Source organism: Cucurbita pepo, chromosome LG16 (genome assembly GCF_002806865.2).
Source record: "Cucurbita pepo subsp. pepo cultivar mu-cu-16 chromosome LG16, ASM280686v2, whole genome shotgun sequence".
Lineage (NCBI taxonomy): Eukaryota > Viridiplantae > Streptophyta > Magnoliopsida > Cucurbitales > Cucurbitaceae > Cucurbita > Cucurbita pepo.
Window position 1 is genome coordinate 1,832,229 of NC_036653.1, and position 22,457 is coordinate 1,854,685.

General features: G+C 36.9%; 1 protein-coding gene across 5 annotated transcripts in view; it reads right to left on the reverse strand.

The window, feature by feature from the left end:
* Positions 1–945: 945 nt before the first annotated feature.
* Positions 946–22,457, reverse strand: part of LOC111777114 — a 23,389-nt gene continuing 1,877 nt past the window's right edge. Inside the window, exons 1-21 of one of the 5 annotated variants that reach the window (XM_023656564.1) lie at positions 17,019–17,027; positions 16,723–16,795; positions 16,455–16,635; positions 16,254–16,353; positions 16,095–16,172; positions 15,915–15,974; positions 15,677–15,781; positions 15,394–15,504; positions 10,916–10,957; positions 10,698–10,811; positions 10,437–10,624; positions 7,843–8,054; positions 7,649–7,764; positions 6,591–6,633; positions 6,420–6,511; positions 5,562–5,610; positions 4,652–4,722; positions 4,365–4,484; positions 3,753–3,850; positions 2,623–2,668; positions 946–1,223 (exon numbers count right to left, since the gene is read on the reverse strand). In XM_023656564.1, coding sequence (XP_023512332.1) covers positions 1,173–1,223; positions 2,623–2,668; positions 3,753–3,850; positions 4,365–4,484; positions 4,652–4,722; positions 5,562–5,610; positions 6,420–6,511; positions 6,591–6,633; positions 7,649–7,764; positions 7,843–8,054; positions 10,437–10,624; positions 10,698–10,811; positions 10,916–10,957; positions 15,394–15,504; positions 15,677–15,781; positions 15,915–15,974; positions 16,095–16,172; positions 16,254–16,353; positions 16,455–16,635; positions 16,723–16,795; positions 17,019–17,024 — 1,956 coding nt within the window. In that variant the 5' untranslated portion in view covers positions 17,025–17,027 and the 3' untranslated portion in view covers positions 946–1,172. Of the gene's footprint in view, positions 1,224–2,622; positions 2,669–3,752; positions 3,851–4,364; positions 4,485–4,651; positions 4,723–5,561; positions 5,611–6,419; positions 6,512–6,590; positions 6,634–7,648; positions 7,765–7,842; positions 8,055–10,436; positions 10,625–10,697; positions 10,812–10,915; positions 10,958–15,393; positions 15,505–15,676; positions 15,782–15,914; positions 15,975–16,094; positions 16,173–16,253; positions 16,354–16,454; positions 16,799–17,018; positions 17,040–22,457 lie in introns of those variants that run through there. The other 4 variants (XM_023656562.1, XM_023656563.1, XM_023656561.1 and 1 more) reach the window with 4 other exon arrangements.

The following is a 22,457-nucleotide window of genomic DNA, read 5'->3' on the forward strand; positions in this document are numbered from 1 at the left end:
TGATCTAGCACCAACACCTATCAAGCTTTCACCCACTCACGAGCCCACATGCTAAGCTACACAAAACAATCGTAATAATGTTTGTAGTCCATAAAGTTTGAAAAAAGTAACCTTAAAGATAAGAATGACAACATTTGCAAGTTGCCAAATTTCAATTATAAGAAACAGGATAAGAGAGACCAAAGAGAGTGACATGGAGAGGGAGAGCCAAACAGAAACAAGGAATTGAATTTTCAGCTACACTTTGTGGTCTAGGACAAGAACAATGGATAATGTTTTAAATTTTAAAAAAATAATATTACGTAAAAATGAAATATTATAGTCCGCACTCCTTTCTTCCTCCCGTCCTTGTTCCATTCCGAACATAATACTCAAAGGACAAAGGCAAGTAATGTGATGGAGCATTTTTGAGCAGGTTGTGAGAATCCACATAAGAGAATAACAAAACTGTGTGGAAACTTCTCCTTAGTAGATGCGTTTTAAAACCATAAGAGCGATACATAACGGCCTAAATCAGACAATATAAACTTGGGCTATTACAAATGGTACTAGAGTCAATCACGCCAATGTGCCAACAAAGATACTGGCCCCCAAGAGGTGGATTGTGAGATCCCACATTGATTGGAGAGGAGAACAAATCATTCCTCAGGGGTGTGAAAACCTTTCCCTAATAGATGCATTTCAAAACTGTGAGACTATCGGCGATAAATAACGGACTAAAACAGACAATATCTATTAATGGCAGGTTCGAGCTGTTAAACAGGTAATGAATGGTTAGACGGTGGCAAAATACAAAGGGAAGATGGAAGAAGTACGAGGGAGAGAGGGTATTCGAGAGGGCTACTTACCACTGTCCATACAATAAACATATTCCAAGTGTTTCACATGGGTAGAGGAAGAGCAGCCCCCAAATTTAATGAACCTTGTTGAGAGCTGCACTAAGGATTTTCGAAGAGCATCATATATATTATTCAGAGCATAAACAAAAAGTGAAGCTGAAGGCTAAAGTGGCGTAACGAGAGGAAGGCACTGTTTCATTCTCATTTTACTCATCATATACATTTCTCATAAATAGAAGTCTTTGAGAAAAGAGCTAATTCAACAAAACTGACATAAAATAGAGAAAGGTAAGAAAAAACGGCAATGGAAAACTTTGCATTTACTATTCTTCTTTACTTGTGAAAGAACAAAACTCTCTTTCTTCCTTTCCTTCTCTCGCCAGCCTGCAAAAAAGCACAGTACAACTTCAATCACATTCACAAGACCCTCCAGAAATGCAGAAGATAACAAAGCAGCTAAAGATTAAAGCGTCCGAAAATAGTGAACGCTCATACACTTTAAAGTAATTACGACAAAAAGAACGGGACTAAACCACATTGGCGATAAACTGATATTCCGTTTTTGATAACGACGAGATTTAGTAGACACTAATGATAAATTGGGTGTAAACTAGAAATTCCTAGTGCAATGTGTCCGTGATCGGCATGCCCATCCCAAACCTTTTATCTTACTTTCTTTGTGTCTTTTCCTCTAGAATAGTTATATACTTTTCTTGTAATTTTTTTTTGGTGTATGATTCCTATCCATTTTTTGATGTTTACACCGGCCAAAGGCAATATATCCAGAATGGTCAGTGTAGACACTTGGGAAAGACTGAAATGAGAGCATCATTCACAATTTTTCCAGAATGCAGTTGGTGAGGAAAAAAATTAAGGGAATTGAAACACACGATTAATATTCGAGGAAGACGAAGTTCTACTTTTTGCCGAAGAATTGAAGTAGGGCCAAAAAATTCTCTTCAATCTATGCTATAGCCAGTAGCTTCAAAAGATAGCAACAAACACATTGATTTCCGGGATGAACAATCCTACCTCACATCAGTCGTCTATCACTATGAAAGTTGAATAAAAAACAACTCATCTTGTAAAGTTCAAGGTACAAATTAAATTTTCCTCCTATTTTTGGTTCAGTAACATTATACTAAATAGGGTGATTATTAGATTAACATATCCTCGGAAGAGAAAAAAGTAAAAGGACATGCTCATGAATGGGCTGCGGGATAGGTAGATGACTCGTTTAAAAGAGTGACAGTGGCCATTACACGAAGGAGGGAAGATCCATGCGTGAAACATTGTAACCAACTAGAGAAACATGAAAGTATAGAACGGTTATAGAAAAAGTGAATTAAAGAGAACTCATATAAGGATCTTGGAGTTTTCTGGAGAAACTTAAGTAAGAAAAAAAATGTGTCAAAAGAAGGCTAAACAAGAGGCAAAAGATAATCTAGGCTCTCTAGAAACTAGACTAAAATGCGTGAATAGCCCTCTAACTAGACCTAGTTTCTCAGGCTTGATTGCACATGGGGAAGTTGATTCAGGGCAGAGGAAATAAAGAGCTATTGATCTTCCTTTGGTCGGTGATCAAGCAAAAAATTCGATCATAAAATGAATGTTCGGCAATAATTTACATTTCTAAAACTAAACCTTTAATGCACTTTCACAGATATTAATACGTCCAAATATAATGGTTCAAGTGGGTACCTATAATAAATTTTCACCAACAAAAAGAAAATAAAACAGAAGTTACATCCCGTTCATTTTAAGCAAAGAATAGAAGACATACCCTTAGAATGAATAATCTCAAGGTTAGCACAATGGTATCTCTCAAACTGCAGTGAAAAGAAAGAAAGAAAGAAATAAATAAATCACTGAAGACAATGAAATTGAAAATATTACATTATAAAATGAATTGCATTCTATAATCAGAGTCGGAACTTCATCTAATGAAGTCAAGATAACTTCCCTAGTTGATAATACAGTAAGGTCAATTCGAAGTCTAAATTTTCTTCACTCAAAAAAACTTTGGGTCACTAGTCCCAATTCAGCATGGTTCCGAACAGTGGTCGGTTCAAACTTTTGTAATATTGTCTTCATTTCATAATAATAAATCATGATATATGAACTAAAATGTAAGAAGCATTTCTTTTCAATCAAACGCATTTTATCAATTCCGAGAAGTTTCCAAAAAAAAAAAAAAAAAAAAAAAAAAAANCAAAATTTGCGTACATCTCTTTTTGTATCAGACTCGAGAAAAACCCATCTGATATTCACTAATCCTGATACAAGGCTCCAATAATTTCTGCTATGACCCGAATGTAAATATATATATATGTATGTATGAATACATTCCTCCTTTTTCCAACAAAGAACACAACATGTAGGATTTGGTCTTCTGCATTCTATATGTAATATTCGGAGGTTAAAAAAAATGACTACAAGAAAATTGTAACAAACCATTTTCTCAGAATCAACTTAGTGGAAAATGTCCCATATATTCTAGTCTCCACACTCTTTTATAGGCTCATGCATCAAGAACTGTGGGTTACACTATGATGCTATTCAATAGAATAAATGCTCCTGTCGCAAGCAGCAAGACTTTGCATCTAACATCATGAACATCTAATTATAAGTTCCAAAAATTTTGTATATTTATACTATGCGTGTAAGTTTACATTTCTCATAAAAAAACGCTTTTACGTGCAGTTGCACATAAAAGGTGTAATGACCATGAAAATAGCATAATGATGGCTCCCCTTCTAAAGAAACTCGGCAACTTAAAATTTGTTCTTAAATATTAATGCAAAATTCCTCTTATTTTCTTTCCCCTTTTTCCTCCAGTGGGCAAAGGGTGGGGATCTAAAATCAAAGGAACAAAATAATTTGTTAGAAAATACATTCCGATTCCCTACTCACCAGGTAAAATCAGCAGGATTGTTGTCCACTCGCAACTGATGCTCAAAATTGTTACCAATTATTATAAACCCAGAAGGATTTCCAAATGGAATTGAAACCTACAAGGATGAAAATATACGTATATATCAATATAGGAAAGAATAATCAATGTGAAGTATATTATTTTGAGATCAGAAATAAAGGTGTTGACTAAAAGTGACTGTAAAGAAGAAAGAGGGATTAGATGACAACTCTATCACAAGGCAGTAAACCTACCCAAAAGAAAAGTAATAAAATCAAAATCTCTTGATCATAAAAGCTATAAATAAATAAATTGAGGTACACGACTGAAAACTTTCAGTCAAGAAATTGTAATGAAGAACACGATTGTAACTTTCAGATCCCGAGTGCAAATGAAAAAAGTTGGGGGAATTATGATCCACTAATCCTGCGAGACAACTGCTACACAGGCAGACTACCATTCCACCAATTCTTACTGTAATCTATTAGATGCCTTTATCATTGACAGGGATGCAGAATTACTGCAGCATAACAGTTTTCGACAACTGAATATGGCTTAGGTTTTCTTTATGGTCTATGAGAAATAGATGAAACAAACTACAGATACCGTACAACTGTATTTGGAGAAAACTTTTCCGTGATGACATCACCACTAGCCCCACTAAATTTTATACTGTATCCTTCCCTCTTGATGGACAGTGTAGCCGCTTCCCATATATCAAGAAATCCAGTCTGTCATGGAGAAAAAACATAGAACACAATCAGGACGGTTAAGATTCTTTATTAATTTGAGGCCATACGCATGCATGTGTGCACGCAGACATGCATTTACGAACACAAATAAAACAAGTATTGTAAATAACACCATGTTATCTATATTTTTATCATTTGAAGCATACCGACATGGATACTTTATATGATGCATGACCGCTGTAAAGAGTCTTCTCTATCTGGTTCAGCATTTCCGGATCTGTTGAGACGGAACGATAAGTAACAGTAATTGATATTACAAGGAAACTTATGAGCTATTACGAGAATCGCCGAAGGTTCTCAACAATCTTTATTTTCATAAAAAAATGACAAATTTAATAGTTGTAAGAAATTAAAAGACAATTTTAATGATGGAAAAGAAAACACAGAATTTATGATAACTTTTCACACATCAATGAAAAGTTCTGTTTCTATATATACATACAGAGAACCAATGATCAAAAAGATAAAAACCTCTTTGACTAGAACAAGCATGTGCTGGGAAAGAACTACAGTGNGGTCTCTGATGCCATGATTATAAAAAGCTTAACACCTCTAGGAAAAAAAAATGAGGGGTTTCAGGATTTTCTTGTATTGGTTTTCTTTCAGAAGTGATGGAGGGTAATGATTTTTTCTTTTCATATAGAACTTTTTTTTGTAAACTTTGTACGTTTGTGAACTGATTGTAACTTTTCACATCTTCTGAGAAGCCCACTCCCTTTAAAAAAACAAAAGAACAGAAAAAGAGAGAGAGAGAGCCTAACACTGGGTAATTTCCGTTGATGTTGCAGAATATATTTTGATTCCCATTTCCACTCGCTAGTTCTGGTTCACATCACAATCCTATACTAAGTATAAGAAAACACATGGACGCCTATCCAAGATTAACCCAATACCTTGAAAACTATCTTAAAATCACTCACTCCAATTTTCGAACACTACTAGTAAAATATACAAAATTTAGGTATAGAAAATCCACATCGGTAGTTTTTTTTTTTTTGGTGAAAAAAAAAATTATAGCATTTATCCAGATCTAAAGTCTGTCACCAACAAACTTACCACAAGTAATCTTTTGGTGGTCATTGGCAAAAACCTTTACAAGCTCTCCCTGCAATGGCAAAGAATGCAAGTTATTTATACATCAAAAGGTAAAATGTAGGCAGCCTCCAACTCATGGCTCCCTGACCATGCACATCTCTCTCATTGGCTTGGGCTACGCAAATGAAATATGATTTACTTCCATGCAGTTGAACTTAATAGCACGTTTACAGGTGAAAGAAATTTTTGTTGCATAAAAAACAGTATTGTGTTATCAATAAATTTGTATGAATTTTCTAAACAATCCAAAAGATCACTAGCCCCTCACCCACAATTGCTGACTGATTCTGGATCCTACCACGAAACAGAGAAATTGAGGTTCCTTCATACACATAAAATGAACTCAAGAACTAACATCCAAGTGTCTGCCCAAAGCCAGGAGTGGTAGAGGGAAGGACGTGTGGATTGGACAATGTATTTTGGTATTTTTTTTCTTTTTCCTTTTTTGGTAGAAATCAAGCTTTCATTCAGGAGAAATAAAAGAATACAAAAGGACAAACAAAAATATCCCCCATAAACGGAGCTAAAACAGAACCTAAAGATCTAACAAAATAAAAAAAGGGTTCAATCAAAAGCAATAAGATCGAGGTAATAATACCAACAGCCTTTCAAAACGGACGTCCAAATAGAAGAATTAAACTTGGCAAGAGCTCATACCACTTCCACGACCTCTTACCCCTATAAAAGATCTTTCATTTCTCTCTAGCCAAATGCTCCATTAAACTTGGTGGTACTTCAGATTTTTTTTTAGAAAGGGTGAACAAGACACTATAATTTCAACAAATTATATTTATTTTAAATCAGAATCAGATACAGCACCTTGCGCCTTCTGTTGTCCAAAGGCTGGACTTCAATAGCCAGATAGGTGTCAACATCATCCGCAGTAACACGATAGTTTGGTTGCTTCGCTCCTATTATTATTTAAAACACCATAAGATTTAGGGGGGAGGGGGCATTAGGAACAAAATGTAACACACACAGAAGCGATACCTTCAATGTAATTTACAGATCCATCTTCCAAGTGGCGTACCCACTGCAATTTGAAACAAGGACCAGTCGTTACAAAACAATAGTTAAGTAGCTCAGCCATAATTCTTGAGGTCTGCAGCCTCATATACTTCACGGGTTTTGACATTCCTAAATTGCAAAGTAACGGAAGTACATCCAGGAGAATATTGAAAAATCCCATGCATGGTAAGGAGACAGGGTGAGAACTTTGACTAGTTGATTCGAATTTTGAATTTAATATTTTTAAGACATGGAGGACATCTTGAACTCTTTTCTTTCTTTCTTTTTTTTTTTTTTTTTTTTTTTTTTTNACTATGTTGATAAGAAATGTAAAAAGGGTGGAATAGAGAAGATCATCTCAAACTCGCATCTCGTAAGACTAAGGATGTCACAAGTTTCTTGCTTGTAAAATTCCCCGTTTTGTAGTAAATTCAATTTCTGAAAATGATAAAAGTTAAATATTTTATGAAAAGAAAAGAAAAGAAACACCAGAAAAGTTACAAAAATATAGTAACATAATACAAGAAACTCCCTTACGAGAATAAGCACTAATTCTCTCTGAAAAGTCAGAAACTCTCCACCCAAAAAAGTTACAAAAATGCTTCCCAATTGAACGAATTCCGTTAAAATCATAACAGTAAATGAACTTGAAGTTTCACACCATAAAGAACCATGAATCTTAAATAGATCAACTCTTCATACCATTCTAAACATTTCCTTTCAAAGATTCTTGGATATCTTTAATTCCACATGCCCCACACTAAAGCTTGTTTGGCATTAACCCATAAACTCTTGCTATACATTCTAGTTTCACACCACAAAGAAGCTGGAAAATACTTCCCTCTGACTTTATTAAAATCCCAAGAACTGCTTGATCTGAATATCTCATCCCAAAATGTAGACAGGGAAAGGTTGTGCATTAAATATTTTTAGTTACTCACAGAAGTCACTTTTCGTTACAGTGTAGTCACCAGAATTCCAGTTAACATGAGCAAAAATTGATTACAAAAAGATAGAATATTGAGCTCATGAAAATGGACCTCAAAATTACAGCTAGTTGTTCCATTAATCGAGTATCCACATGCTTGGAGTTCTTGTCCCGGAAAAGCTTCGCCAGATATTTGAAGGGCCTCGATAGCAGGTAATGGATCATCATCTGCAGCCAAGAGTGAACCCCGTTCAATATGAACTATTACTGACATGCTAACAACATAGACCGAATAAATATATTTGCCTTCAGAAAATGAAGGTGAAGGTTCCTCAAGGACTGGAGGCAAAGCTGGAGAATGAGAAGAGCTTGGCTCATCGAGAGTGGCGGGAGGAGGGGATTGCCCAGAACTCCAGTTGGTGATAGGTTCTCTCTCTGCTTGGTGGACCACATCCTGGTCATCAATCTCACTATTGCTTACAGGCTCACGAAATGTCACCTGTTTGTTTGTTCCTTCACTGTTTGAACCAAGTAAAGTATCAAAAGTAAGTTTGGGAGTAAGTGTGAAGAACATCACCAGGAACATAAGCAATGAAAAGCCATGTTATTAATAGCAACAAAGCATACAACAAATGTTGAAAGAGTAACTTGTATTATTTGTAGCAAAAGTAATTTGTATTATTCTCCTAGAAGTATATAGGCCTATTTATAATAAACAAGCTAACTAATCCTTTGGGGGTTAGGAAACATTATAAAATATGAAACCTAAATGAAAGCAAACAAATCCTCCAGGGAATAGAAGACAAAAAAAAAAAAAAAAAAAAAAAAAAAAAAAAAAAAAAAAANCAAAAATAGGCTAATTCCCTTCTTAAGTAGGATTACACCAACCTTCCTCAAATTAAGGATATTCCTTCGACACTCCCCCTCAAGCTGAGGAATAGATATCATTCATTGTTTAACTTAGATACTAACTCATGAAAGTGAAGTCCTTTTGTTAGCACAACTATCAATTGAAGTCGTTGGCACATAACCCATGCATACTACCCCCTTCTTTTAACTTTTCCTTAACAAATGCCTCATGATTTCAATATGCTTTGTCCTATCATACTGGATAGAATTATGGTCAATATCGATAGCTGAATTATTGTCGTAGTACAACTTTATCGAGCCATTTCAAGTCACCAAGGCTTATCTTCAACCATAAAATCTCACATAGTCCTTATGCAATAGCTTGAAATTCGGCCATATACGTCGCTCGTATGTGTATTTTCCTTCAATTGTGACTTTAACCAACTTTCCTCTACTATGTCAAGTTCTAAGGCTCAACCTTGCCTCTAATCTAGGTCAAGATCCTTCAAGTTGCATCTCATTTCATCATCTAGGTTCTCAACAACATGATCCACTTGCTTCTACATCGATCCAGAACTCCATCAGGATGGTTCAGACCCTTTGTTGGCGCACAAGAACTTCTAGCTTCAATTTGGTTATCTTGCATCAAGTTATATAAAAAGTTGTACATGCCTCTGCCCAAGGGCTTTGAGGGTGTTAAGCCAGGACCTTCAAGGTGTCAACTTAAGTAAGAACACCTTTAGTTTGGTGACAAACACAATAAACCGCTTGAATTACCCGGTTCAAAGAGAATGGATTTCCAAGATATCAATCAGACTTCTCTGTGAAATATAAGAAAAAATGAAACATTGTGTGCACAAATTAGATATCCTACCAAGAAACATTGTGGAGATCTTTTCTTTTGTTCATTGAGAAAAAAAAATGTAAGAATACAAGGACAAATAAAAATTGAGCCCACAAAAGGAAGCAGACTACAAGAAAGGCCTTCAATCAAATAAAATAAGACCAAACAGATAATTACAAAAATGCTCATCAACCAAAGTCCACAAAGAAACCTAGAATCTACCGAGGGACCAAACATCACTTGGAGATCTCTCAAGCCTACTAAAAAACTTATTGTTCCTCTTCCCTCAAAGCTACAACAAAATATCACTTGCCCCACTTCCACAAAAACTTTCCTTTCTCGCTAAAAGGAGGGTGGAGACGGACCCAATCATCTCTATGCAACCCCTATGTCCAGTCCAACCAAGCCCGAACTTTTGTATGATGTGTTGTATTCTTTTGAGGAAGGTAACTGAGGAACTCGGTCATATTCTCTGGAGCTGTGATTAGGGGCCAAAGAAATCAAAATTTTTAACGGACAATATTTCTTGGGGCAGAAGGAGGTCATCTGAAAATATGGCCAAAGATGAAGTTGAATCCATAGGACCGTACTCTATTTTCATTCTGACAAAAACTAATATCTTCATTTTTTTTCCATGAGAATTCAGTTCCCATGGCTAGAATGCTCTGTCTATGGAGTTAAGAATAAGTGGGGTCAGACAGTTTCAACCCTAAAGCTATGAAGGTACGAGAAAACATGTGAAGCTAATAGGCTAATGTAGTTTGTGCACTCTTATGGAAGCTGGGGCTTCAGTGAAATAATAATGTTTGTGGGAGAACCTAAAAAGGATGAACGTTTTTGGTTGTTCGTTGATTGTTGGCATATAACAGAAAGCATAAAATGTTAAAATACCTCATAACTGAATAAATACTAAAAATGGTGGTACTGTTGAAGTGAGAAAGATGACCCAAATCAATAATCAGAAATTAAGATCGCTACTCCTGAGAAAATTATTAGAATCAAACAAAAGATGATACGAGGGGTTCCAAAGCATAATGAAATATGTCATTCATGAGATAAGTAATGTTGTAAATCAACATTCATCTCCGGACAATACTAACACATTTGGCATGCAACATAAAATATGCAATGAAAGCAGAACGCACCAACAACGGGATGGTTGTTATTGTATTCAGTTCAGTAGCAGTCTTCATGTGACCAGGCTCACCTGCTTGCATGATGTGAATACCTCCCCAAATCATCTGGTTCCAACTTTTTTGCAACACCAACACCTAAACCAATCTGATGATGAGTTGGTAGATCCCAATCAGCTGTGGTCTGAGCATCAGAAGAAGAAACTGGCATCTTCCCGTTCCAGTATGGAGGTTGAGGAACCAGTTCGAGCCCATTTTTATTCTGGCATAAAATTTAGAAAATTAAGAGAAGGAGATTATTCAAAAATGAGGGTATAAGAGAGATGTGAGCATACTGAAGTGGTCAAGGTTGCACCAATTGAATGAACGGGTGACTGTGGTGCAAAACTTGAGTGGCTTGCATCAGAGCGCCAAGGTGTTAATTGATACTGGGACTCCTTCAATTTTGTCTATCAACACAAGGAAGTTACGAGAACAATGAAGAGAAGCAAAGAAAATGAATGTTTAAATTACAGTTTCCCTAGCTATCATTAATCTAATAAATTATCAGTACCTCAGTGAGAAGAAGCTTCTCCTGCAAGTGCTTAAATAGAATCTGCAAGAATACATAAACACCCAAGAGTTACCTTTCCATTTATTTTAACAGAACAGACTAAAATTGTTTTGAGATTATATTCATCACGTCTTTTTTGGATGCTCATCCAGTTTGAGATTTTCAACCTCATTGGGTATTTTCCAAAATTGTCAGAAGAAATATATCTCAATTACTCATTCATCCTCTTTTGAATTCCAAGGCAAAGTTGCTTTGGTTCAACACTGTGAGCTGAAGAAACCAGATAACTTTTCAGGAAAAGAAATTTCCTTGGTTCGATAGTTTTGAATTAACTCGTTTGAAGGCTTCATCTTGGTGTTTCCTCTTAAAGCCTTTAGTGGAATTTTCTCTACAGGAAATTTGTCTCAATTGGAATGCCTTAATCTTCCTTTATAGTTTTTATATTTTATTTTTGTTATATTTTTGCTTTTATTGCTCCTTTGTAAAGCTGGTATCTTTTGAACATTAGTCTTGTTTCATTACATTGGAGAAGTCTCATTTCTTGTTTTAAAGAAAACAAATTAAAAGCTTATATAAGATTTATTAGAGTAATTACACAAGTCTGACAGGATTATGAAAGAAGAGAGCATACATTAGTCATTTATTAGTGCATTCATCTGAGTAAGGGCCATTATATAGAGTGATTCGGGGGTTTAAAAATAGGCAAATGTTTTTTTTGGTAAGAAAAATAGGCAACTTCAGGAAGTTATTTGGAAAAATAAAGTCCGTGAAATATTTAGCACATCATTGGTAATTTCTTCTTTTAGCCGTAATAATAAATTAATCTTTTTCCTTTATTCAATGAAAAGTTTCGTCTCATGTTAAAATAAATAAATTCATTAGATCAAGGATAATTATTTGGAACTTGAATTGAATTTTCATGGCATTAATATTGTATTAAAAATCGAATCTAGACAACAATGTTCATCTAATATAAATTTTAAAAAATGCACATCAGTAAGACAATTTTTTAGGAAAATCTCTCAGCTCTCACTTCGTCAAAGACCAAAAATCTATCAATGTGAGACAAAGTGGAAGCTTCTCTATTACAAGACCAGGTGAACCTGCCGTTTTGGAGAGGGATATCCCTAAGGCCAACGTTTTCAATGAATAAATTAAAGAGCTTCATACTCCGGTGGGCAAAGAGTAGGTAATTTTTTGCTAGGCCATCAAGTAACATTGAAATTACCCCTAGAATCCAAGGGTCACGGGATGAGAAGGATAAGATCTCACCAAAATTAGTCTCCATGTATAGTGATAGGGAGGGATCATTCCCAAGGATTAATACGCCACCAATACTCATAGGAAAAGTTTGAACAACCTTCAACAAAAGAAGACACGTAGTGGAAACCATCACAAGTAGATAGGTGTTAGACAACTCTCTCTAAGAAACTCAGCAAAATAGACCCTAACTCTGGAAGAAAAGGCGCCTCCTCTCAGGAGAGTTGTAGCGACCAAGAGGAGCCAATAGTGTTGAGAGATTACCAACCAATGTTCCTAGAGATCCAATTTGACTTGATGAATCTAGTGTTGATAGAAGATAATTTAGTCTCATGAAGAATGAACAATGATAATAAATCTTTGATGAGGGTTCTCTTCTTTTAAGAGCCCACAACCCTAACACCCCAGGTTATGAAACTTATCAAGTGGTGATCAACATGTCCTTAACTAAGTCAGTCTTGTAAATTTTGAAGCTCCCCAATGACTTTATGGTAGTTTATTTGTGATTGCACTCTTCTTCTATTGGATGGATTTGGCATGAGGCAAAAGCCATGTGTTGGTGAGCCAAGTGAAGAAAAGGTGGAAATAAGGTGGGTTAATACCTGTGAGTGGGGCAGAGACATAAATGCATAGGAGTCATAATGAGCAAATGAGTGAAGGTATTGTATGTTGGGGTTAAACGTAAGGATTTGAGTAAGAGGGGGCAAAGAGAGCATATTGAGCTAAAAAATTGGGCCCAAATGAGATTGACCATGTTTTTCACAATAAAATTCTTTAAACCCTTCTCAAACTTTTAAAAATATTTTTTATTCTTCCTCCCTATTAACGCTCGTATTGTTCCTCTCTCTAAACTCTCCCTTTTCTTACTCCCTCTCCCACTCACGTGTTTAGTGTCGCCGCTCCCCTGCCTTCTTCCCCTGGTGATGGCGACCAGGATGATATTCTCTCTCAACAATGCATGAAGGCACAACCTGGTGGCAATATATGTGACACTAACAACGTGCAGCGTCTAACAAACCCACGTGCAAGGAGAGCATGAGAGAGAAAAAGCCACAAGTGGGAGGGAAAAACCATGAGTGAGAGCAAGAACTATAAGGGAAAAGAGAAGAAAAGATCCACAAAAAGGCTTGGTGACAGGCAACAAAAGGTTAAAAAACTTTGTTTCGAAAAAGTCAACCAAATCACAAATCTTTAGGTCATCCACACAAAAACTGGAGCAAGTTTAAGGACAACTTGTTCAGTGAGTTTGGTGCTCGATGGTATGATTTTATGGGAGTGCGCGTAGGATCTCCCAATACGATGAGCAAACGTGACTTTGCCCTTTCATAAACTTAGGCACACACTTGTACCTCTATTAATGAGGATTGGGGTTGATTGCCATGGACGTTGGTCAAGTAGCCGATAATAGTTTGACTTCAAAAAATGGATCGATTTGGACTATCAATGGCGAGGATGGAGGTATCGGAAGATGTAACACAGCTGATAGGAAGCTGAAAGAATTCTCCTCAACTTTAATACTAACTTCCATCATATTTGTTAAGGATAGTGCTTTCTTTGAGGTCTCCATATATCCTACATGCAAGGCTCCAACAATGGAAAAAGTTTCAATGCACCTCGATGGGGAAGTTCTTAACTCTGATTCAATCTCTATATGAAAGTGACTTTCACCTCCCTGCAGTATGCTTATAGAGCAAGGATTACTTGTCAGGATGCAATAGGCTAATTGAGCTGAAACCAAATGCTCCTTATTGAAGAGATCTTAGGGAAGTGTTGGCTAAGGATAATGATGATGAGCATCGGTTGAGAGATGCCAGCTTACAAGAAATCGTGAGCAATGCTTGGGTCTGTGTGAGATCTCACATCGGTTGAAGAGGAAAACAAAGCATTTCTTATAAGGGTGTGGAAACCTCTCCCTAGTAGAAGCGTTTAAAAACGAGGAGAAGCCCTTAAAGGGAAAGTCCAAAAAAGACAGTATCTACTAACGGAGGGCTTGGGATGTTACAAATGGTATTAAAGCTAAACACCGGGCGGGGTGCCAACGAGGACGTTGGCCCCCAAGGAGAGATGGATTGTGAGATCTCACATCGGTTGGAGAGGGAAACGAAGAATTCCTTATAAGGGTATGGAAACCTCTCCCTAATAGACGCGTTTTAAAACTGAGAGGCTGACGGCGATAAATAACGTGCTAAAACGGACAATATCTACTAGTAGTGGGCTTGGGTTGTTGCAGTCAATCTATTGTTTCTTCGGTTGGTTGGTGTAAATAGGCTTTTTCCTTCGACTTTGGACATTGAAAGCTTCTTTATGTGATGGATTCGCATGAATGGGGATTTGTTATTGAGCCCTGGGTTTTTGAGAAGAAAGGGAATTGGTCCATCTGAATTCATCGACACCAACCCATAAACTGAGCTTATTAGGCCATCATTAACACCAAGCTTTACTATTTTCACAGTATCTTTTGCAATTCAAAAAATTGCTTTATCCATAAGACATTCATCCACTCTTGATTCCTTGAAAAAAAAATTGGTTGAGGGGCTTCTAGGAGGGAAGAGAAACTAGTAATCAACCATGAAACGGATCCCTGGTTTAGGGAGAGTGAAAAACCGATCACTTGAGTGTTCAATGATGCATATGTTTCTTCCTACTTCGACAGAGAAGGTTTTTTCTGTTGATGGAGAATCATTGATGGGATAGTCGACAGATCATTCAAAAAGTTGAATTCAAAATTCCAATGAGCTAACATAGGAGGCATGGACATCAAATATTGAGATGAATTGGTTTGCTTCATTGGATTGTTGATGAGCTTCAAAAGTCCTTTTCGGTTGGACTATTTTGCAACCATCAAAAAATCATTCCAGTGGTGGATGATTTCTTACTTCTTTCCACTTTCTATTTTGAACTCGAGAACAAATTTTTTAAGAGAGTGGGAATTGAAGTAGGGAATTGCCCGAGTAGTTAAGTCAATTCTTGGTTTAAGCTTTTTAGTTTTTTTTTTTTTTTTAGTATTTTTAGAACATGGCTTGTTGTTAAATACCCTATAATAGAGGGTTTATATGTTGTACTAGACACTATGGAATCATACTAAAAATTGAAGGTTAAACGTCTAGGGGAGAGTTATCCTTTTATCCTCACTGTACCACTATCATAGTCATATCCCTCCAGTAAACTTGCAAAGTTCTAAGGTGATTCATACAAATCCACATACTTAAAAGGTTCACCTTGACATTGCTGATGATGGACTGAGCATCAGGCACAGGAGGCTGAAGTGAATATTCCGCAAGAAGAGGTAGTAGCGATGATACAAATGTGGTTCTCTCTTGTTGTGCTTCCTGATATAACCAGATTAGAGTCGAGGAGTTCATTAGAGTTCATATTAGGAAAGAAAATGCAATTTTCATTTTAATAGCTACTAGATTTATATCAAACTAGCTAACGGCAACAAAATTGAGCATTCTGAAAAAACCAGAAGCCACGTCAGAAATGGCATAGGAAGGAACGAACCTGCAATGCATATGTAAGACGAATATTTTCCTCAATTATTTCTTGTCTATACGAGAGAGCTTTAGAAGCAGCATCAACAAGATCTTGTTGTTGTTGATCAAAGGCCTAACGAAGAACACCAAGAAGGAAAAGAAGTCCAACCGCAGAGAACCAATCAGAATGGAAACGATGAAAATCATAAAATTAAGAAGTTTAAGGAAGGCAATTGAAATTGAATTCAAAATAAAACCCTGCTTACCAAACGCATATAGGCAATTCGTTTTTCCAGAACGTATTTTTCATTTCGTATTTGTGCCTCCTGTTACAATAAGAATTATCATCGTCTCCAAGTAAAATATTTCCTAACAAAAATGGATAGAACAATCAAATCGAAGTCATCAAAGCAATGGACTAAGATATTCCATACGATTCATTTTACCTTGATAGAATAATCAGCAAGATGCTTCCGCAACTGCACAATTTCATCTTCATGTTCCTGGACTTTAACAACAAGGTCCTAAATATGAAACATAGATCAGAGTGGCTTCATGGTAAATATATGGAAAAAAAAATAGTGCTAGAACCAACAGATATGTACCTGCTTCCAGAGACTGTTGGGATTATTTGCATCAGACTTTGGCATCAGGCCATGTCCAGACAACTTAATCCGTGGATCATATTCTACATCCACTGTAAACCTGAAAAGTCCCAAAATAGTTTACATGTTCAATATTTTATGCAAACAAATAACATAATATCATTTCACCAGTAAGGATGAATGACATCCTTTTTTACTTGCCTGCTAGCAGATAAAGATGTTGTAGATGGTGATGAGAACTGCGAGCAACCAGCATTATCAACTGGAGGCAGAACACTGGGAAGAGCTTTTACCATCCTGTCCGACTTGCTGTCCTCAAAGCGAGATTCTGTATCAACTTGCATGGAAACTTCATCTTTGTGCTCAACATCTTGATGGACAACTAGCGTTCCGTGTGAATCAACAACAGAAACATTATTCTTAAATCTATGCCTTTCGTAATCAACTGAACTATCTGATTGATGATCACCATTAGATTCATGATGGACCTTCTCATTCCATTGGTTTGAGGAATGAAACCTTTGAGCCAAAGGTTCATCAACCTTCTGCCACATTCGATGAAAAAATGAAAACAAATTATTAGATACAATTGAGAAATATGTTGTACGCAAACAATAACAAAGAGCAAGCTCAATATCCACGAAAGGGATATTCATAACACCTAACAATCATAGTACATCTATTTCATATTACCAAGAAAAAGGTGTCTTGTTTCATATTAAAAACAAACAATCAAGTATGAGTAAGAAGAGATATTTCAAGTACCTGCATCGCATATAAAGATAACTTGGCGAGCTAATGAACCTAATTGCAAACGAGCAGCAATCGTAGATGACAATCAGCATAAAATGTATGGAAGAGATCCAACCCATTGCTGATACTGGGATACATCAAGAAGTTACAAATGGTATCCATATTAACTTAAACCAAAAGCTATTTTGCGTTGGATAAATTTGCCTGATTGGGCATAATGGAAGACTACAGTCACCTTCTTATGGAATATAATAGGTTTTTAATTGAAAAAGTAATTGGAAAGAAAGGTTTAACTTAACAAAATGGTTTTTAGTTTCTTAGGACTCAAGGACACGACAGCTTTAGGGGAAAAGAAAAAATCCTTTGGAGAAACGTTACAAGTGTTATTCTTTGAAATGTACATTGTATTTGCATATATTGTGTCCTCTACTACCTCGAGCCCCCTTAGGTTGTTCCTTTTAGCTTCTCTTTGAATGTCACTTATCCAAATATATCTATACATGTATATATATATATATACAGAGAGAGAGAGAGAGAGAGAGAGAGAGAGAGGCTTCTTCAATTTCTGTTGTATCCTTGAGAGTTTCATTGTTTGAAATCAACCTCAGCCGAGGACATGTACATCAATTTATGGTACGATGCCAAGACTAACAACAGAAACAACAACTAACCAACTAACTAGAACACATAAGGAAAAGCTACTAGTGGTCAAACCTTAACCAACCCAACGGCTAGTTAGGCCACATGAAAAAAGAAAGAATTTCTCCACCTCAAAAACAACTTGACCTTGAGTGAATAAGGAACCAAAGAGAACTCATCCCCAGCATGGTAATCATATAGATCAACAATATTAAATGTTAAACTGATGTGTAAATGAGAATAGCTATCAACAAGGTACGCTCTGGTGACAAATTTAGCAAAGATGTTGAATGGCCCAACTTATTGTTGATTAGTTTGTTGAAGGAACCTGCCGGCAATCTTGATTGTTGGAGGAGGACCATAACTCAATCCCCAATCTTAAAGTTATTCTCAGGCCTATGAGCATTTGTGGACTCCTTGTACGAAGTATTAGACTGCTCCATGTGATCCTTCACCTTGAGGTTCAATTACCTCAACCTCCAAACTTAAATCAATGGAAGAAAGTAAATTATTTAGATCAATAGTTAATCTACAAAGCTTAGTATAATCAATTTCGGAAGGAGGCTTCTATATTAACCAGTTTTTTCATGTGGTTGAATGAAGATCCCATTGAGTTAGCTAATCCCCACAAAGGCATCATGTAACGGCCCAGGTCCACCGCTAGCAGATAATGTCCTCTTAGGGCTTTCCCTTTCGGGCTTCCCCCTCAAGGATTTAAAACGCGTCTATTTGGGAAAGGTTTCCACACCCTTATAAATGGTGTTTCATTCTCCTCCCCAACCAATGTGGGATTGTGTCCCCAACCAATGTGGGTTCTCACAATCCACCCCCCTTCGGGGGCCAGCGTCCTCGTTGGCACTCATTCTTTTCTGCGATCGATGTGGGACCCCCGCCAAAATCCACCCCCCTTTGGAGTCTAGTGTCCTTACTGGCACATCGTCTCGTGTCTACCCCTCTTCGGGGAACAGCGTCCTTGTTGGCACATCGCCCGGTGTCTGGCTCTGATACCATTTGTAACGGCCCAAGTCCACCGCTAACAAATATTGTCCTCTTTGGACTTTCCCTTTCGGGCTTCTCCTCAAGGCTTTACAACACGTCTGCTAGGGAAAGGTTTCCACACCCTTATAAAGGGTGTTTCGTTCTCCTCCCCAACCAATGTGGGATTGTGTCCCCAACCATTGTGGGTTCTCACACATCATATAAGATTGCTAAGGATTTGACTAATAACCTCCATTGACCATCCATCCGGGGATGGCTTGAAGTGCACACAAGCTAGTACCAAATTGCCTCAAAAAATTTCTTCCAAGCTCATGAACTTAATGCCAAGATATGATACTAGTCTTAAGAATCCCATATAGGCAAACAATTTTTTGGAAGAAAAAATTAGCAATAGTCAAAGCATTTGTGGTTTTCTTACAAGATGTGACATCTTACTAAATAAATCAACAACAACCAACACTGAATAACATCCATTTTTAGATCTATTGATAAATCCTCCAATTCTTACTCATCCATTACGTGTTCCATTTCACTGTCTTCTTTAATAGCTAGCGTTCGTGTGTGCGGACATTTGTTGGTTAAGTGAAAGGTGCATTAGAGTTTATCCTATAGTTACTATATGGTTAAACTTTACCCTTTTGTTGAAGTTAGACTTTTACCAAATGGTTAGTATTAGTCTTTTATTTTGTTGTGTTAAGTCTTACCTATGGGTTAGCTACGTTGTTGAACAAGCTCCCTATATAGAGCTTGTCTCTTAATATTGGCTTATTTTCTTCTTCATTAAATAAAGACTTCGACAAGAATTTATTTTACATCAACCTTGGTATCAGAACAATCTTCATTGGAAGGGGTTGAAATGGAGAGAAAGAAGAATCCCTCCACCACCATTGAAGGTGTCACTTCATCTAATCACAAATCTTCCAACCCTCTACTCACTCTTTTACCTTGAACCTTGTCGATCCAAGTAATTTCCATTGAAGAGCACATAATGGAAATGTGCCTGACAATGAGTGTTATAGCTTGGCAGCTTGAATAGTTGACCTCCCAATTCCAACTCCACAGCCACAATGCCTCAACAGGGACAAAAAACCCTACAAAAATTATCCTTGTAACAAAATCAATAGAAGCCTGTCAACATGGGTCAAAGAAGCTCCAAGATACACAATTGATCATTTAAGATCCTCCAAGAAACACTCCTCCTTAAGCCAAAAGACCTAATTACGTTTTGATTTATCAAGACCACCCAAATAGGGCAGATCCAATGAAGAAGAAATGCCTGAATATCCTCCTTTCCAAGAAAACAAACGAATCAAAGCCTATCCTCGAGAGCTCAAGCACTACGGTAACATTAATGATTAAATGATGAAGGTGGATTTACCAACTTTAAGTGAGAAATTAGATCTTGAATTATTCTCAGATTGGGTCAAGGATGTCAAGAACTTTTGTGTGTATGTCAATACTCAAGAGGATAAGAAGGTGAAACTGATAACGTTTAAATTGAATGAAAGAGGTGTCGTAGCCTGGTGGGACCTGCTAAAAACCAATCACTGAAGGTATGGCAAGGGTCCAATCTACACATGGCCAAGATGTTGAGGCTGATAAAAAATTGGTTACTTCCCGTTGATTATGAACAACTTTTGATGAACAATCAATACCTACTCGGCCAACAAGAGGATTAGAAGGGAAACAAACCAATAACCAACAAACGATAATCTTTACAATTGGCCTACCTTGGGTAAATGATTTCATGTGGTCAGCAATGTCATTTGTCCAATGAATGTCCTTGGCAAAGCTCAATGGCAACTCTCGATGCTAACAATGATGAGGAACCGACAGAACAATTATTTTGAGTTGCAACAGCTCCTCTTAGCCCCCACAAATCATGTACATCTCCAGCAACGTGCTCTTTTTTTAACCCAATATACTATTGACGCTGAAGTACAAGGGATAATAGAAGCAACATGCTTGTTTTAACCCAGTATACCATTAACAGAAAAGTAAGTGATAATAGATAGTGGTAGCAATGAAAACCTTGTGTTTAGGAAGTTGGTGTAGTCTCTTAAACTCAAGGTTGATCCCCATCCGTGAGTTGGATCAAAAACGTTGGGGAAGCCCAAATTCACGAAATTTGTACTGTCCCATTGCAATTGGCAATAATTACAAGGAACAAATAGTATGTGACATCCTATATATGGATACTTGTCACATATTATTGGGAAGGTCTTGGCAATACAATGTTCAAGCCTTGCACAACGGGCCCGATAATACGTATAAGTTTTATTACGCGGACAAAATTTATCTGGATGCCTATGAGTAGACAAGAAAATGTTGACAAAGGAAGTATCAAGAAGTCTAGTCCTCTTTTTACTATCCTTAGTGGAAAGGAACTACACCACAAATGAATTGTGAGGGTCATTGCCTATGTCTGATCCAGATCCACTTGACAATTAACATCACCAAGAAGCCTGACAAATTCTTCAAGAATTCCTTGAAATCACAAAAGAACCTCATGGATTACCTCATTCATGCAATATCCAATGCCACGTTGACCTAATTCTTGGTTCCAATTTATCAAACCTCCGACATTATAAAATGAACCCCAAAGATTATATCATACTCCAAAAACAATTGAATAAGGGCCACATAAGGCTGATTATATGCCCTCTTACAGTCCCTGCCCTCTTACAGTCCCTGCCCTCGTTACTCCAAAAAGGCCGTCTTCTGTTCATCGTGCATGAGTAGTAAGATGCTTCCACATCGGTGTTGGTTGAGCTACACCTAGACCCAACGCATCGAACTGGCTAGCTATCAAGCCCTTTCTCATGATGCTCTGATAACAATATGAGGTATCCTTTAATTTGGAGTTTTATTAAGTTTTTCAATCAATCCTCAACTGAATACATGTAGATCAACTTACAAGCCTTGGCCGAGACTAACAACTAACCAACTAACCAAAGCAGAAAAGGAAAAGCTAGGTAAGAATTAAAACTTAACTAACCCAAATAGCTAGTTTGACCACAAGACAAAGGACATAAAAGTCTATTAAACCAATTTCTCCATTTTGAAATCATTTTGATGTGCTTCCCAGTTTTATGTCTTATCTCCTTGCCTCATTTTGCATCCCCTTGGTGAATGAAGTCTTTGGCCTCTCATGAAAAGAAAATATATAACATCAATAAAAAAAGAAAACTTAGGGCAAAATAACCAAGGAATTGTCTGTTTCTGAACGTTATCTTGCATGTTTAATTCTTATTAGACTAGGACCACAAAGAAGAGTTTGGTCTTTTCAAGTTTTACCTTCACAAATAAACTTAGATGCATCCAATAGCTTAGGTTAGATGCAATTCCCCAACTGGGCCTTATCCCCTCAGTTTGCTGTCTTTGAAATAAGGATGAAAAATCTTTGGAGTGTCTTTTCCTTCATCATCCTTTTGCTTCTAAGGGCTGGTCTTTTCTTTTGAATGAATATGATCATTCTGCGTGTCTACCTAGAAAGATGATGATTGGCCAAGTCCTTGCAGATTGGAGGTTTAGAATCAAGGCTAAGATTTTATTGAACTTTCTTAATTGGCTTTTGTGAAAGGAAAACAAGGGGTTTCAAAGAATTTTTTGCAACTAGTATACAACACATCGTCAACCACAAGAAATTTATTTTAAGTTACAGCTCTCTCATGATTATTTACCGTTACAATGTTTATTCTTTTGTAGCTCCTTTGGTAGGAGATTCCTCTAGCCCAAACTCCTAGGCTGTTTTCTTGCCTTTTCTTTGTTCTTTATAGCACCATATCTCAATTCTTATCCAGCCCACCCCCC